Source organism: Pavona decussata, unplaced genomic scaffold (genome assembly GCF_977016875.1).
Source record: "Pavona decussata unplaced genomic scaffold, jaPavDecu1.1 SCAFFOLD_87, whole genome shotgun sequence".
In the NCBI taxonomy this organism is placed as follows: domain Eukaryota; kingdom Metazoa; phylum Cnidaria; class Anthozoa; order Scleractinia; family Agariciidae; genus Pavona; species Pavona decussata.
In genome coordinates this window covers 1,859,457-1,877,500 of record NW_028145504.1, presented here as the reverse complement: position 1 = coordinate 1,877,500, position 18,044 = coordinate 1,859,457, and the positions used below count along the sequence as shown (strand labels likewise).

The following is an 18,044-nucleotide window of genomic DNA, read 5'->3' as shown; positions in this document are numbered from 1 at the left end:
AAGATGGATCAAGATATTTATCTTAATAACGAATTAAGCTCGATAGGGCGGAAGCAAGATGACCTTTAAAACCAGGCGTGCGTATGCCCTACAGCACAATAGGGCGTGTCCTGCCACACGACAGTGGCACAATTTGGTCATCAAATGCCGCGCTAAATTCGAATTTAATGAAACCCGTTTGGTTTAGGTCGGCATTAACGGAGAGTCAAAAATATGAAAATGAAGTAATGCCAGCCAGAACATTTCATCAAACTACATATTTATGACAGTTACGTAAGGCAGTGAAACTTCTTTCTTGTCTGGCAGCGAAGGTCAGTGTGTTCTAGGTTTATCACCCGAATGATTCTGACCATTCAGTGTTCTTTTTTGACTTGCAAAAAACCCAGTTAAGTCCCGCATGTTTTGAAGTACACGCAAACCCTTTGTCTAGAGAGAAGCCGCCTGTAGTCGGAAAGAAAAATCAAAGTCATTTTATAACTTAAAATAAAAGAAATTTGCTGTCAGAATTTAGAATTGGAGACAGACGAATTGAATAAGCAAAAGCTCAGGCCAAAAATACCGTGAACAAAGCTCCATTTCTTCATTAAGTTCCACAAGAGTTATCGAAAAAACAGTAAACAATCAAGTAATTACTCGCTATTGCTCATTAATTGCATTCGTAGTTTATTGATTGACACTACACTTTCCAGTTAAGTGGCTTACATCATGATATTCGAAGTATCAATTATTTACGAAATACTTGTATTATTAAAACGATAATAAAATGAGGTTTTACGGAGATATAGTTTATTAGCGCCCTTGTACTGCCATGTTAGTCTCTCGCGCACTATTCGCTTGGGAGGTCTTTCATTCCTCTAGAAAAGAGGCGAGTGTCGCCGATCCAATGTACGTTATGTAGCCATAAGCAAAAAATTATACGGCTAAAAGAAAATTAAAAGCCTTTTCACAAAGGAAAACAAAACAAGAACTATGGGAGTAAATGTGTAGACAAACGAGGATGGAAAAAGTCTACAGAATTTGATTTTTCTATAGCTAGCCCAGAAATCATACTTGCCACTCTGATGGTTTTAAGGCATTACATTGGAGACTCTTTTGTTTTGGTCCTTTACTTTCAACGGTTTTGGTTATTTTATTATCTAAAGATAGTAAGCCTAGGCAATCCTCTGGTCATACTGGAGCAAACGCGATATATCAACCTGGACAGTGCCTCAGGTTTCTTAAGGACGTTTGAGTGGTTTGTGGCAAGAGCAGATCTTTACAAGGGCTGTTGGCATCCAAAAAGAAAGTATGGGCTAACCCCGAGTTATCAAGAGAGATAATCATGCGATAGTCAAGCTTCAATTTGGAAAAAATGCCATATATTGTATGTATTTTACAGAACTGTTCTTTCCTAATTATGTCTGACAATGCATGGTTACCCACAAATTTCTTTTTGGATTCCAGTAACCCTTGCTGTAGAAAAATACGTCTGCAATGAGGCGCCATGGCTTTAAAGCCATGGTACACCTGCTCTTAATCTAACTAGCCTAACAAACCTGATACCAAAAGAAAAGCTTGGATTTTTACTGCTTTTTATCACATGATGTTATGCAAATATCACTTATAGCAAAACACGAGATATCATGAATTGTTTTACTGAAGGTTCATAATTAAGTCGCTGTCTACCAAACCATCATCAAACTTGGCAAAGTTACTAATATTAAAGTGATAGGTATTTTTTTTTACTGAATTATTGTTTTTATAGGTTCGGAGGGACACGTTCATTAGTGCAGATGTTTATATGACTTTAAAATCAACAAACACCACCAAACGCAGCATAATTACTAATTACGTGGTGACGTTGATCTACCAATGTGTATATTCGACGATTCGTCATGCTTATTCCTCTCGCTTAACAACTGAACAAGTCCTCGATTGTGCAAGGCTGTTCTATTGCAGGACCGTGTTAGTTGGGACTGCCAAATGTAGACAATCTAACACTGTTCACTGCTCACTGTTCATTTTGCCACTTTATGTACCACTGTGTAAAGGCAGCATGAAATTAGTGGTGCTTTCATCTCTTTCGTTGAACTAAAGCAAGCACTTTCACGCTTTAAGAGCAGAAATGGCTCTCACAGATTGATGTGAGAGATTACTAATATAAGAAAATCGTCATTAATATTACATCCCTTCCTTATGTTATTGCTAAAACTGTTGCAATATTACAATCGATCTAGGCAGTAAACAATATTTTGAAAAGTTTTAATTGCATGCAGAATAGTGATATAGAATAATTATTTAGGAATTATCGTATAGGAAAAATTACTAAAACTTTAACTCACAAGCAACAGCAATGGTGGATTAATTTTCAGCATAGGCATATAACTTGTCTTACCAAGCTTTTCGCGAGCGAAGTACGATAATTACGTAGCGCGCCTATGCTGAAAATAAATCCATCTTAGGTGATTCACATGCCAATATTATTCGGAAGCCATCATTGATTCAACGGTTCAAGCTTGGTATTCACTTTCCATTAGCTGCAAAACAACAGATGTACATTCCTGGTTCAGGTTTTCCGCAGCTCCTAAATCCTTGGCCTGACCCTGTCAAAACCAACAGCGAAAAATACCATTAAGACGTATGCTAGCTAGCCAGGGGCCCGTTCCTCGAAAGTCCCGGTAACTTACCGGGCCCGATAAGTGTCTATGGTGATAGACGTGAAAACTGCAAAGGACCGCGAACGATAATGCTGCTAGTTGGTGATAAATGTTTCTTGATAGAAGACAATTTTTGTTAGCTTTGAATACTAAATTTTAAAATCTTAAAATTCTATGAAAACATTGGCCTAGTACCATGTCTGTAATCACTGTGTAATCGGCGAAAAAACATTTCAAAATATACTTATTGGGCCCGGTAAGTTGCCGGGACTTTCGAGAAACGGGCCCCACTTATGACTGATTTTTCTTTCCCATTAACTTAAAATCAGCTGTTAAAACATTTTAACAAGCGAACTGAAAACCCCAGTTAACTTTAATCGGGGATAAGCGTTAATCGGGTTTCGAGTAACCCTGGGCCCAGAATTCAAGTAGGTAAACCCACTTTTTTTAGAAGATTTTCTCAGTAAAGTAGATAAACCATCCTGCCACTTGTGTATCTAATATCTAGCATATTGGATGGGGGTAAAGACCAGCGGATTACTTTACCTCACTCCCTACCCCTTGTAATTACAAGGGTATCGGACAGCATAACAAAGACTTTTTCTTTGAGGTAGGCATTAAAAGCTAACCAGGAGGGCAACGTAAACGAAATCGTCACTTAGAAATAAATATCCATCTTATCTGATTTATTTTGCGATTATTCCAACCCGGAGTCACTTGTAAAATGTGGTTAAATTATACAGGAACACAGTTGGTAGCAACCATCTTGTGACCACGTTCTTCATAAAATTTGAGTTTGGTCACTTCCGTTTATTGTTTTGGAGAGGCAAAAAAATTTACCAACCCTTTCGTGACTCTTGTTCATGTGTAAAAACTGGTTAAGAGTTGTATGTCTTGGCCGTTTCCCTTTTCCTGGGTTTTATAGGCCTTCACATGCATGATTTGGGCATTCACATGAAATGCATTAGTGTTTTAATTTTTACTCTGCACGTGTTCTGAATAGGACGGTTATCTTTGCAGTCTTGACTAAGATTCTTCTTCAAAGGAATCCAGTGCTGTTCGGAGCGTCAAGTGTGGTCTCAGTTTCTGATATGGTCATTGAAGATTAAGACGCCTTTTTTAGTGCCCACCCTTAATTTCACGGAGGCAGATTTGTCCAACGAAAATTTCCTCACCTGTTTCTCTGAGACATTTTCGCCAGTAGACGAGACGTTCAACTTGTCCATTACTAGGTCGATCTTTTCTTCAACTGTCAAAAGAACGTGAATTCCTCAGTAACAAAGGCCTCCCTCATTGGGTTACTGATTTGATATAGCCAAATAGTTGAAGGCTGATGGCACTGGCTTCCAGCCCTTTTTTTTACTTTTACGGATCAATGACGCCATTCTTTATCAGTAGATACAACAATTACGAAATCAAACAAACGCCTGCTCATTTGGTGAACAAGTTATGGTCTTTTTCGTGACATAATGGATTACCATAACAACAGTATAAGCTGTTAATATATAGTTGGTATGATGGCTCATTAGGTCAAGAAAACGAGCATAACTTTTTCATCAATGATTAGGAATTTGTTTGATACCATTAGTGTTGTATTATTACTGTTGTATTATTACTGAGGAAAAGCGGTAGTATAAATGCTTGAAACCGGTGCTAGCCACTTGAGCTGAATTTACAGCAAGAGATAACATTTGATAATTTTCTGTCAGAGTAAATTACAATTATTGTTCAATTACCCCAAATGCAGGTAATCTGCCTTTTTCCCTTCTGCCCATTTTGATTTTCCTACGTTAACATTAACAAATCAAATTTTAGCTCATTAAGTGGGAAATGGCTACCTGACAAAGGAAATGATCCGCCATATTTCCTTTTGTAGCGCTCTGTAATTATTGGAAACAAGACTTTCTGGTAGTAAATCTCGTAGCTTTTCTGTCGATCGTCTACTTCCTATAAGTTTAGAAATTCGAAAGGTAAAAAAAAAGGTGACAACAACAGCAACAATAGGAACATACAACATGTACGTAAACGTACTCATCTTCATTTTCGAAATGATCCCATTTCATTTTCTTCTGTGCGCAGTCAAAAGAAATTATCACTGACAATCGTAATCGTTCGTTTTAGTTTGTTTGTTTATACCTTGGTTTTGTTGTCGAATAATGGTTCCTTTTTTGATCTATTTATGTACATCAAGCCATTCAAACCAACAGGTCCAACAGGGTTCCCATTTTTCACCATATTTTAATGATAAAAGCCATATTATGTTTCGTTGTGTGTTCCCAATTCAAGTTGGATATTCCTTACCTATCAGAATACGTATTTTTTTAAGTCTGCTTAAACATTTTCTAGGGCATCAAATCAACATCAACAACAGCAGCAAAAATAATGAAATTAAATACTTCACCGCTTTTCTCGAATCTTTCTTTCCTCGCAGCATGCAAGACCTTGCAGGCACCGAAATCAGGTTGAATGGAACAACTATGGGGTGCATGTTTCTGTACTGGTTCTCGACTACTGCTCGTGAAAATTTCCACTCGATCTCTGCATTGGTCTAGAAGTTTCAAAGTTATAAACCTGGATTATTTCACATTGCTTGCTCCGTAATTACTTCATTTGCTTACAGCGGTTACTAATAACACACGACCTACCGCCTTCAAAGTCGGATCTTCAGAGTCGGATTATGTTGAAGTTTTGGTGGACATGCATCAATCAAACAAAATCCGTTAAAAATTCAAATTTGAAATTTTGACAAGATTTCAAGGCAACAGAACCAAGAAATGTAATTTTTTAAATTAAAAGATCCCTTTTCTCTTTGCGCTTGATCTGGCTTGGAAATCATATTAAGTAAAGTTCCAGCAACGTACCACGTCTCAAGGATGTCCAAAATAAGTATTGCACACCGAAATTGTGAGTAAAATGCTATCCTGTTTAAAGCAGAAATGCCTTGTTTAGGTCTGGTCAGATTCCTATTTTTCTCTTTGGAGAATTTGGTTCAGGAATTTGTTAATTGAAACCTTTAGGCTGTTTTTTTTTTAATGAGTTCTGTAAAATGAAAACCAAAGAAATTACTTAAGCCAATCACAACAGACATAAACAGTGCAATAAACCGATCACAACTCGTAGCAACTACACGTTACCAGTATCAAGCCTGGCCTAAGGTTTTTTTATACATTATGCGATTGCTTTCACGGTATCACATCGGCTGGCTATAAATTGGGGAATTGTGATTACCCACTGCAACGATTTGTTTCGTTTATTTTAAATACAATACGTAACTACGATACCATAATATCGCGGTATGTCTCACCGTGGCATTGTCGTACGTTTTTGTCAGCAGAGCCACCAGCATGTTGACCAGCATGATGACCGACAAGATTAAGAATACGTAGTACAGAACCAACACGAGATTATTCTTTACTTGGGTTTCAGTTTCTAAATCTTCAAAGGTCGTTTGGCCAAACAAAGACCAGATGAGGGTCTCCATGACACTATGGCTATAAAAGAACCACACAGTATGAGACAAGAAGACCCTGGATACCAGAGGGTTTTTTCTCGCGTTTTCCCTCCTCCTAGGGATTGACCGATCATTATTGGCCCAAACTCCTCTTTTTTAAGTAGCATACTGAATGTTGTGTGTACTTAGGTCGCCGCGAAAAATAATGAGATAAAAGATAGAGGGCCCTTCTGTAAACCATTTAAATTGTGACGTTGCTATCCTCATTAAGGATTTCCCTCAAAACAAATGTTTTCAGCATTCTGGTTAGCGTAATCTTACGCCGCATTTTCACTTCTTGTGACTGTGTGTTTGCGCGCGCGACTTTTGGTAGAAACTTTGACCTTACCAATTGACCCATGCATCCTGGCTATGGTGTGTGTAGGTTACACATCTGCGTGCAGAGTTAATTATCCTTCAGAGCCTCCTTAGCCGCAAAATACAATAGTGTGTTTCAATTTGAGGTTCTGAGTCATAGCGAAAATAACATAAATTATACTCACGGCTCAATGTTTGTCGCTATTTCTCCGATGGGGTCGGAAGTTGGAAGAGTGCCATACGACACCTCTGCTTTGTAAATCTTTGTAAGGGCCACTGAGAATGCACAGATGATGAAAGAAAACTGGATGAGGATAATGAACAGGTCAACGCACATGCGAAATAAAGCCAGTTGCAGTGGACCGACAGTAGAACTCAGCTCCAGGATACTGGAAAATCGCAGGATCAAAAACAAGGTGTTTATGCCGTAGAAAAAGTTGACAACCTCCAACAAACGATTGTGGTAGACATCACCACCACGGGCGAAGGTCGTTATTCGCAAGATGACGATGAAGACATAAATGATCAGAGTTAGAACGTCTATGTAATTCCACATGTCCCTAGAAATTCATGAAAACAAAACAAAACAAAAAAAAAATTAACATCTTGCGTGACTAAAACTAAGAATGATAGCAAACAAATTGGCATAACAACGAACAGCAAGCTACGTTTGCGCCTACAGTTATTCCTTCTGTTGAAAACGAAGCTGTTGTTGGGATGAAGTACGCAAAACAACAATTCAAGCAAATCCTAAAAAGTGTTCATTTCCAGATACTTAGTATGAAAGGTGATTTTTCCTGGAGTTTTGATAAACTGAACTCTCTTTGTACATGAATTGGCATCTCTTCGGTAATTTGTTATTTGTAAGAAAACATCTTACTTGAAGTACTTTAAAGGTGATGTTTTGTACTGCTGATATTCACTGAGGACGATGGCAGAGAAGAAGACAAATATCAAGTATTCCTCAATCGTTAGCCCAACAGAAGAAGGCAAGGTGCAAACTCGACAATGTAACACTATGAAGACAAAGTGACTGAGTTTGTCCTTCACAAATATCACGACAGGAGTGGTAAGGTAAGCAAAGTACGAATCTGTTAAAGGAAAATATAAGATTACAAAGTTTAATTTTTGAAGTTGATGCTTCACAATATGTTGTAATATAATTTCCATTTTTTTCACCAGTTCGTTACTTAACCAGCAAGGAAACAGGCAAACAACCGACACATAAACCAACCAACCAACCAACCAACCAACCAACCAACCAACCAACCAACCAACCAACCAACCAACCAACCAACCAACCAACCAACCAACCAACCCAACCAACCAACCAACCAACCAACCAACCAACCAACCAACCAACCCAACCAACCAACCAACCAACCAACCAACCAACCAACCAACCAACCAACCAACCAACCAAGCAAAGAAATAATCAACCAGGCAACCAACCAACCAACCAACCAACCAACCGACCAAATAGCCAACAAGCCAGCCAACCAATAAACCTACCAACCCAAGAAACACCAGCCAATTTACACCGAGCAAGCCATGCATCCATCTAACCAACTAACCTAACAATCAACCAACCAACCAACCAACCAACCAACCAGCAAGTCAACTAACCAGCCAACCAACCATCTGAACAAACAACCAACCGACCAACCGACCGACGAACCAATAAGCTATGCATTCGACCAACTAACTAACCAACAAGCTAAACCAAACCCATTGACGGACCGACCGACCGACCAACCAAAAACAACCAAAACGCTAATAGCCGAAAGAGCGACAGACCAATCCAACCACCAACTCTCTACCATCTGCCTGGTTACTCATTCATCTGGTGAACGGGGGAGTTTCTTCCTTAGGAAGTTACATGACTTTGCTTTCAGCTTTTGGGCTTAAATTTTCCAAAACGATAAATATATTGCCTCTATCTCCCAATCAGTCAGTTTGCCAACCACGCAACTAAGCAACCGACCGACCGACAGACTCAACCACCAAGCCAACCACTCACCCACTTCCTTATCAACATTTTTCTTATTGGTCACTCATCTGGTCGTTCTATCTGAAGGTAATTTTTCTTGTCTGCCTTATCGCCCCTTTATCCTGTTTGTAAGGAAACTTTATAAATACCTAAAATATTCTCTTGTGATTTCCCAGATTTTGCGGGTGTTACTTCACTTTGCTCCTGACTTTTAGACTTCATCAAGCGCAACAGACACTGAAAAAAGAAGAAAAATCTTTAAAATGCCTGAGGTTGATTCGATATTGTAGCACAAAACCATAGCAATGTTCGTCATCATGTTGGGATAAAAATAAGAACAGGGTTTTTATTTTAAATCGTATTATACCAAGCCAGAGAAAGCTTCGCTGCTTTGAAGCTGATACAAAGTTAAACCTAAAAACTTAACTAATGAAACCATAAAAAAAAGAAAAAAAAAAAGAAGGAAGAATAATGCCGACTGCTCGGTATTGAAGCACTTTTCATCATCCTCACTGTCATCTTCACAATCAACCTCTTTCTCCTCCTCCTCCTCCTCCTCCTCCTCCTCCTCCTCCTCCTCCTCCTCATCATCATCATCATCACCATCATCATCATCAAATTAGATTAACACAAATTACCAAATTAGATTGACAAATTAGATTAGATAAACAAATTGCATTGACACAAAGCCACGAAGACATGCACAAATTACATAAAGAGAAAAAAATACTGCACCTTCTTTTGGTCTCTGTAGAAGGCAATTCCGATGATCGGAAGTAATATTGGAGTCAGGAACGCGTCTATCAAAATAAACAGAAAGAGGAGAATACGACGGCGCTTGAAAACGTCAGGAAGACGAAGATTCCATCTCATCTTAAGCCTCTTGTACAACAGTGGATGCGATACAAACTGCAGGAAAAGAAGATAAATCAAAGCAATATGTCAAACTTGAACAGTGCTCCTTATTTTAAAAAGGCCATATTAACCAGATATCGACTTATCAAAGCATTGCAGGGCTGAACAAGAAAAAAATGAGAGCAAGTCCCTGGAACCTCCTTGGAGCGTCAAATCAAATCAAATCAAAATTTGTGATGAATAGAACCTAAAAGGGAAACCGGATCCATTCATGATTGCCGGCCCTTTCCCTTGTGAGCAAAACATAAGTGTGTATTATTTCTCAGAACACACGAAATACACGCGACCTCAGGTATTAAAATCTGCTGAGTTATATAAAGCCACAGATATGACGTCAACAGCTTCGAAGCGGTAGCGAAAATTTGTCATATGCTTGTTGCAGCAATTATTTTTATTCTTTACATTAATCCAAAGGAATTGCTTCGTTCCACTTTGCAATTATATTACGCAAATACAAGTATAATATATATGTAATTAATCGCAGTAATAATCTAAATTAACACTTCTTTACACTTATTCTAATTTATCTTATATGGATAAAAAATTAAAATAAATAAATTGAAAAAACAGGTATTTGAACAATTTTAAGAACAGTTTTGAATTCGGTCATAAAATCAAAACCAAAGCAATTACTCTGATCAATCAAACGTCGCAAAAACAAATCGCGAGGAAGAACTCGGAGCAACTGAGGGAAAATGCATACGAACAAGTCACGACCGGTTTGGTTTTGCTTCTCATTGGTTGAGAAATTATCGAGAATTTTCTTAAGAAGAGATAGAGTGTAATAATGCAAAACGAAAGCAAATACTAATAATTACTCTCAACGCTAAATTGAGAACCGCTCTGGGGGTACAGCCTCCAAACAATATCCAGTTAGAATCTTCAAAATCAAAATAAGTCTTTCAAACCCTAAATCGGTTTTTATGTCTCGAACAAGTTACTCACCTTCTTTTGCGCGTGGATGATTGCGTTATCTGTCAATCCGCTCAGCAGTGATGCATAGCGGTCAATATTTTTACATTCATCGTGATCGACCAACTCCTCGTTTGCATTAACTTGATCAATTAACTCCACGGCAAAGTCTTCTGTCTGGTCTGCAAGTTTTTTGAAGATGCTAGTGTTTTCAATACAGGAAACAGCTAGCTCTCGCAGTTTACAATTAACCTTCAAGATGAAAAAAACATGCAAGATGGCTTGAAAGTATAGTTTTTTTCCAAGGACGTTTTCCGCCCAGTATTACAACATAATATATAATAATGTGAGTGGGTGCGGAAGGAGTGAGGGGGAACGAGTTTGGGGTGATAAGGTGGCATATTTGGCGTTAATCAATTATGTACCTTGAAAGCCATGTCCACAGGGTTCTTACACGAGCACAAATTCTTTGCAGAGACGATCTCTTTGATTTCCTCGACATTCCAGAGTTGACCGATCAAATCCACTTCGCTTTCTATTAGTTTTGTCAAATTATTTTCTCCTGAAAATCAAATTACATTGTCAGTTTTTGTTCGCAAAATAATATATTCTTCACTTTTCTGCAACTTCTTGAGCTTTGACATCGTGCACAGTTCACGCACAAATTTAAAAAGAAAATATTTAGGAAAGTGAAGCAAAGGAAAGTCTTGTTAAATTTACAATCTCGTTTCTGGGAAAAGCAACAAGATTTCGGCAATAGTTTCAATATGTTATCATAGTATTATTTATTTTTGACTCTATTTACTTTTTACCATGCAAACACTATAGTTTGAAATATTTATGTGATGTGTGTACAGTGATTGGCTCGTCAGACGTTCCACCGGACATTCAGTCAGATGACCGGAGGGGCCTTGGTTTGGGCCAAGGGTGGTCTGCATTATTGTGTTGTCGTTTTTTTCTACCCAGGTGTATAAATGGGTACCGGCGACATACTGCGACCTACGGCAGGGGGATTAGCAATACTCCTAGTTGCCTCATGCTACACTGAGAAGCCGGGTTAAGCTCCAGCTGTGAGGGCCACTTACGATAGACTGGGACGTTACCGCGAATTTCACCCCTCTCACCCCAAGCGACGATCAGAATCATAAACTAGTCGCATAATGCCATGCTATAAGGGGCCTCATTCACTTTTTGCTGTAGGAACAGATGTAAGTGAAACAAACCTTCCTGTTTATCTTGCTCATTCTCTTCAATCATTTCATCCCTTTCAGTACGATCTCCTGACAAAAAACGAAAGCAAACGTAAGGTTATCTTTATCGAGCTATGGTTCTCACGTGATAATTCGCTGGGACTATCGGAATCCGATAAAGGCACTGCATACGAATGCTAGGGTAAAGGCATTGCAATACAATGCAGGCGTTTATTTTTGGTTGAGCACTGTAGCCGCCATCTTGGATGTTAAAAGCAGAAGAACATTGTGGAGAGCAGAAAGTGCGACCAACGGGGTTGGCATTTTGAAAATCCAGCGTGGCGGCTATTACTAACGGAGATTCTGGATCTCGCGCGCCATCCGAAGATGCCCGCGTTGCAGGCTAAGAGAAGATGTTTTAGTCGACAAGTGTTTCTGTTACCTTACCATCAGAGCGAATGAACCACGAAAAGAAACTATCTTGTTTTGTTCATAGCGAAATTTACAGCTCTTAGGCTACCTCGACGGTCTAGGACCTGATGCAGGTGTAAATGTGGGCATTTTCATTTTTCAAATTTGCACTAGGCGAGGCTCCTCAGGCGAAGTACCTCATTTAAGTAGTCTTTTACTTGGATTAACAATGTCTTTAACTTAGGTTTAATAAGTTAAAGTCTAAGTCACTTAAATCTAAGTTTAGGTGAAACTAAAATTCGTCCTAAACATGCTTAGGATTCAAACGTAATGTGGGTTTAATCGGGCTTAAACGTGTTTGAAAGAAATGTTGAATTACCATTTAAGTATATATTTAAACGCTTTCGAAACAAGTATTTAAGTTTGGCTTAAATAGTATTAAAAATTATCTGAAACTAACATTTAAGGTTTGTTTAATCTACACTAAGCGCACCTGAAAATAGTGTTTCAGTTTTGTTTAATCTCACTTATATCTAAGTTTCTGTGAAATTTTGTTTATCGAAGCCAAGAAAGCTTTATTCAACATCATCTTGACTACGAAAATCCTCACTTGCATTTACTTTCAACACCCAATTTAATGCAAATGAAAAATGACAGTCACGGGGTCATTCATATAATCATTTCACACTTGGAATGATTAATTTCTAAATTTGTTATATTCACGGCCGGACAGTTGTTATGCATGTGGCTATACAAAACAAGATATTTTTTTTTATTTGGATGGCTTTAGGAGTTTAACATAACACAGCACGCGGTCATCTTTTAACGCAATGTAAGTTTTTGTACTCAGATAAAAAACGCGCTATGTGTTGTCGCGACTAATTGCTTCATTAAAGGTTTTCCACACGCTTTTACACGCTAGCAACCTTTAACGCAACAAAATCGTTCTGTGTCACATGATGCACCTTGCAATTTACATCAGTTCAGCTAAAAGGCTTCTGTGAAACATTCTTTGTGTTTTCCAAAGGACTCTCGCGAATGTTTAGCGTAATCCTAAGAAACTATCGATTTGAAATTATTTGATTTTACTAATAATATACAGTTACCTTTTTTCATGATCATTAAAAATGAGTTGAAATCCATGAATTTCCTCTTGTTTGTTTTCCTCAGTCGTGAAGACATGCTCACAAATTCTACAAGAAGAAGTAAAATTATGATTTTTTTGCCATTTCCAAGTTGGTAGAACATTATATGTTAGTGCATTTTAGTATCGGTCTTTTTTCACCGATATATTTATTTTAATTCATTCGGTTTTTTTTTTTTTCGGCAAATTTGTATCCCACCCTCTAACCAGCGATCACGTAAATAAACCGTTTATGTTCAGCGAAAATACCGTTCTAAGAATGCCTACTCAGTTCTCCAACGTTAAGTTACAACGCCGGGTTGTGGGTTGTACAAACTCTCTGATTAGCCAACTCCACAAACTCTGCAAGTTCATTTCAGTTCGCCGTGCCCCCAAATAACTTCAAAATAGAAGAAATATTTTAAGAGGGTATGAGCGTTGAAAAATGGGTCGTTCCGACACTCGAGATACTGCACGATGTGAAATAAATATTACGACGGTTAGTTTTTTGGGTGAAATGATAGAATAACCCTTCAGTTACAAAAACCCTCCCATCATTTAAACATGAAAATTAATTTAGTTGCGAGAAATGAGAATCTACTCGCTAAATCAATCAAAGGAAGAAGAAAAAAAAATCAAACAAAGTAAAATCAAACTAACATTTTTTTGACGGTGGTAATCCCTGGGAGGCTGGGCTCAATTTTTCCCGCCAATTACCTTTCCCTAAAAATGCACATTCTGTATATTCTGGGTAACCGTATTGTGCTTATTCTGTACATTCAGCTATCGGGAGCAGAATTAACGGATTACTATTTATTTTATTTTATATGTCAAGAAAATACAATGATCGGCGATTTCATTGTTTTCCGACTGTCCCAGATTTTGTCGATATTGGATAAAAGTATCGGCGGCTGTCGGCGATGACAAAATTCAAGACATTAGGAAAAGTCCGCCATTTTGAATTGTTGCGATTTTGAGAAGCTTGTACAGAAATTCCCCCTAACAGTGAAAGTATTAGTTTGTTTGGCAAAAGACTTAAAAAGTTCCTTCTTTCTTAGCGAAATTGACATTTTGTTGAGCTACACACCTTTTCTTCTTCTTTCTTTTTTTTTCTTAAAAAAAAAAGAAGTACCCTTAACTTGTATGGTTTGTCCTATAGTTCCAGGAAGCCTATAGTTTATAAGCCTCCGGCTTCTATATAGGCTTCCTTGCCTTTACCACATTTGATCTTGTAAAAAACTTAGCAGGAATATTGTATATTATCTTTAATATATTTCTGTATACTGTTGTTGTATTTCTGGTTAATGGCAAAATAAATGAATAAATGACAGTCAACATTTAAAATGTTTAAGAAATTTTTGTCAGGGTTATGACGCCATTGTTCGTCCCTACGTACGTCCGCCGCTCCATGTAAGCCAATGTAAAATGCCACACTCCTGTGCTGCAACGTGTGTTTTTTGGCGGGAAGTCACATTGCTAACTGCTTTTTAGAAAAACAAACGGAAATTTTAAAAGAAGCTAATTTATGTATTCGTTGAATATGTCGACAACCGTCGAAAGATGATAAATGGCGAGAGAAAGAAAACGAGAAAGCAGGCAACGAATAAGCAAAAAACGAGCAAACAGACGAATATCAGTGACGAATAAAGGGAGAAACAGTAAGACAGAATACGAGAAAAGAGACGGAATTTTTCTGAAGAGCAGCGACAGAAAGAGCGAGACATAGCACGAGAAAAGAGACTAACTTATAGTGACCAACAGCGGCAGAAACAGTACTCTTTAGTAGACAGCACATCATAAACAGCTTTGAAACGAATACCAGCCGTTAAGACTGCCGGCAGAGATCGAATTTGCCGATTCAGTCGTCTCTGTGCACGTTGTGGAAGAGGAGATACTACTTTTTGGTATTTGGCGTGACGTCACAATCTACCACGAATTCACGCGTGTTAAAACCGATTTCGTGACCTTTGCTTCCAAGAAAATTACCCATCAGGAGATGGTGCATCATAAACACGCTTGTAGGGAAGCAGAGTATCTTAGCGTTTCAATCATCTCTAGACGCCTTACGGAGTCGGAGATATCACATTTTACGTTTGCCGTGACGCCACAAATTCACGCCTTGTTTACGATTCCCGCTCACCGGTGCGTGCTGAAAATAACGCAGTTTCATGAACTTTGCCCGCAAACAAAATACGGGTAAACATTGTAATTTTTGTTGTTGCATATGTACTTAAAATGTATATAACTCCAGAAAGGATGAGGAACTTGTAAGGTTATTACGTTCATACGGTATTCATAAGCAGACTTATATAAATGGTATTAAAAAAGTAATTGTGGAACTCCGCTTTTAGGCTTTGCTAAATATATGTATTATGTAGGGAATGATACCCAACTATCGCAGAAATCTGGGAAAATAGACCCCCCCGATTTCTCGGATTTGCTATCTCGTACTTTTATAAGGCAGTGAATTCTGCGATGGTCGGGAACAGCAAAATCCCCGATCGTCTGTGACATGTGAAAACGAACCGTAATTCATCTTAATTGTCGGAATATTAAAATGAAGCCGCCATTTCCAAGAATTTTGATTACGAAATAGAAATAACGCTTGGTAATCAAGGCAAGCCGACACAGTAATAAGCAGGATGACTCTGTTAGTGCATGAACGCTTTCTATTGAACAGTTCCTATTGACTGACTCGTAATTAAGAAATTGATCCGCGCTTGACTTTATTACCTTTCATTTCTTTCCTACATTTCAGTAATGACTACTGAACAAGATGTCAAGTATAGTTTCGTCTTAATTTCTTGTAATAAAGCAAAACTGAATCTTCTAAACGTCAGGGAATACATCTATTAGTAATTTTGATAAAAAGTACTGGGCTTCTTCATTGCTTGCTTATTTGGTCTCACTTCCTTCAATTCTTCTTGTTTGCTTATTTATTTCAATATCAATTTCAATTTTTGAGAAAGAGTATTATGCGTAAGAAAATATTTCAAATCTAGAAACAGGTATTTAATTAAAGTGTCCACCAGATATGAAGTCCATGAATCTACTGCTAAGATGTTTCACAAAAATAATATTGACCACTGTTGAGAAAAAAATATTTCAAATTAATTTGTTAGCAGCTGCATCCACGCAACAACGAATATAGAAAGAAATGACAAATTATATCTCAAACACGAATTTAGTGCCAATAACTTGAAAGTGAATTTTTAGTCAGTTTTTAGTTCGTTTAACTTGAAATAGGAGAGATTGACTATCTGAAACGAGAAATGAACTAAACAAAACAATGTTTAATGCGAATATAAATTTGATATGGACAAACTTATGTTAAATTTATGATCAGCCGGGGAAATATTGCATTCCTGTGACAAATAAATTTTATGTCATATGCTATAATTTTTCGTTATATCTCACGGTATATTTTAAAGTTAACGTTTCTTCTAATAACAAGGAACCTGTCTAATCGGTCATAAAATTCTCGTGCGATTTGCGAAAGATTTGCTAAAAGATTTGTCGCTACTACTTAAACTATGCCACGTAACATGATCCCGGCGCAGTAAGTGAAATAAATCGGCTGTTGACATGGCAGGTTTTTTAAAATAGAGTCAGCTATGATCCTTCTTTGCTTTATACAAAGGTTGGTTTCAGTTCGAGTCAACATTTTTTTCATTCAACTAATAAACAACTTAACTGTTTACTAATAGTTTTGAAAAGCTGCTACCAAAATTTATCATAAGCAGTAAAAATAATAGGAACGGTATTTCAGTGGTTAACACATATTTTATTCGCCATATTTTGAGTGGTCTCACCAGGAGGTCAACCAACTATTGTCGCGGGAAACAGCATGATTTTTAAACTTATGGTGCGCACAACTTGTCCCACTCTAGTGCAAAAATACGAATTTTTGAAAAAAGTAGCCATGATCTGATTATTCTTACAGGTCTCACATGAAATTCAAGACATCTTTTTTTTTAGTGCCTCGGAAATCGCGTAAATCGCGTATTCTTATTCGGGAGCAAACCCAAGGAAATGAAATGGACTAACAGCGTTGTGGTGGCCTTTTTCTAAAATGTCTTCCTAATATACCTTACTTACCTTAACGACAGAAACTTGGTAGTGTTTGTTCTTTAACACAGAGAGGAAGCTATTAGCATCGTTGATCTCGATGAAAAATTGGTTTTATATCTGCGTTTCATAATTATGGTTATGAGAATGATGATAAATGACCTGAATGACGGTAATAGCCAATTAGCTGCGGCTTTTACCTGATGAATTATTTTGGTGTCAAATCACTTTAATTAAAAACAAAACAGAAATATAAAGCAAAGAGAATATAGCTATTTGCAATATCCAGTTTTGTAATTGGCGTATGTATTTTAATGGAGTCATATTTGTGTACAGTTTTTACTCCGAGTGCTTATATTGGTTATCGAATACGGCGCCATTAGCTTAAACTGTCACATTTTCTGTTCTAGGTTTAAGTGCTTCAGAACGAATTGTTTGTTTTTGACATCTTTGACTTGTTGTCATATTGTGTAATATGTATACTGAAGAGACTGCTGTTGTAAATAGAAGTTATTTCCTATAGCGTCAGTTCCTACTCTTTCGTTCAATAGAATCCACTACATTTCCAACGTGTTTCGCTTCATTTTGAGGAAGTGAATCTCTGGAAATAGCACAGCTTAAAATCGGCTTGGTTTTAATCAAGTGTTTTCACCGGCAAAAGATGATGTTTAACTTGTGTAGTGTACACATAAAACGAGCTGCAATGTCAAATGGGGTAATGGCATGGTGTCAGCAGAACAGAAACTGACTCGCGATTAAGTGTTTACCGAAAAAATTCTACACATAGGCTTTTACCTCGGTGTTGTCGATTCGTTAAGTTTCAATGGACTGACATTTTTCAAATTTTGCATACACTCTCGGAAAGGAGAGACAATAGGTTCTTAATAGGAGGAGGGGCGAGGAAATTAAAGCTGCAGGAGGTTCGTTCCTCGTAATTTAGCCTGTGGCTGTAATAAGGATGGATAAACATTATTGTTATAGAATCGCTTGA

The 18,044-nt window shown here is 37.7% G+C and overlaps 1 protein-coding gene across 2 annotated transcripts; it reads right to left on the bottom strand.

Annotated features, from left to right (window-relative positions):
• Positions 1 to 639: 639 nt before the first annotated feature.
• Positions 640 to 17,310, bottom strand: LOC146474717 (short transient receptor potential channel 4-like). Of its 2 annotated transcripts, XR_014866053.1 has the most exons (15): positions 17,084 to 17,310; positions 12,969 to 13,055; positions 11,485 to 11,541; positions 10,687 to 10,823; positions 10,295 to 10,513; positions 9,170 to 9,343; positions 8,584 to 8,671; positions 7,325 to 7,535; positions 6,630 to 7,004; positions 5,941 to 6,127; positions 5,038 to 5,184; positions 4,475 to 4,583; positions 3,812 to 3,885; positions 1,197 to 2,582; positions 640 to 1,161 (listed from the first exon to the last, which is right to left on the bottom strand). XR_014866053.1 is itself a non-coding variant. In XM_085116470.1 (14 exons), exons 2-14 carry the CDS (start codon positions 13,042 to 13,044, stop codon positions 2,490 to 2,492), a joined length of 1,947 nt encoding a protein of 648 aa, XP_084972596.1. In that variant the 5' UTR covers positions 13,045 to 13,055; positions 17,084 to 17,310; the 3' UTR covers positions 640 to 2,489. The 2 variants fall into 2 exon arrangements, 1 of the variants encoding a protein (XP_084972596.1); XM_085116470.1 differs by having other exon boundaries at positions 640 to 2,582.
• Positions 17,311 to 18,044: the final 734 nt, after the last annotated feature.

What these genes read in the sequence shown, in the direction of transcription:
- LOC146474717 (XM_085116470.1), bottom strand. Translation starts at nt 13,044, where the DNA reads ATGTCTTCACGACTGAGGAAAACAAACAAGAGGAAATTCATGGATTTC. An exon ending in TGAGCAAGATAAACAGGAAG is followed by an intron (nt 10,824 to 11,484) that starts GTTTGTTTCACT and finishes TTTGATTTTCAG; the next exon opens with GAGAAAATAATTTGACAAAA. An exon ending in TCACCTTTAAAGTACTTCAA is followed by an intron (nt 7,005 to 7,324) that starts GTAAGATGTTTT and finishes ATGAATTTCTAG; the next exon opens with GGACATGTGGAATTACATAG.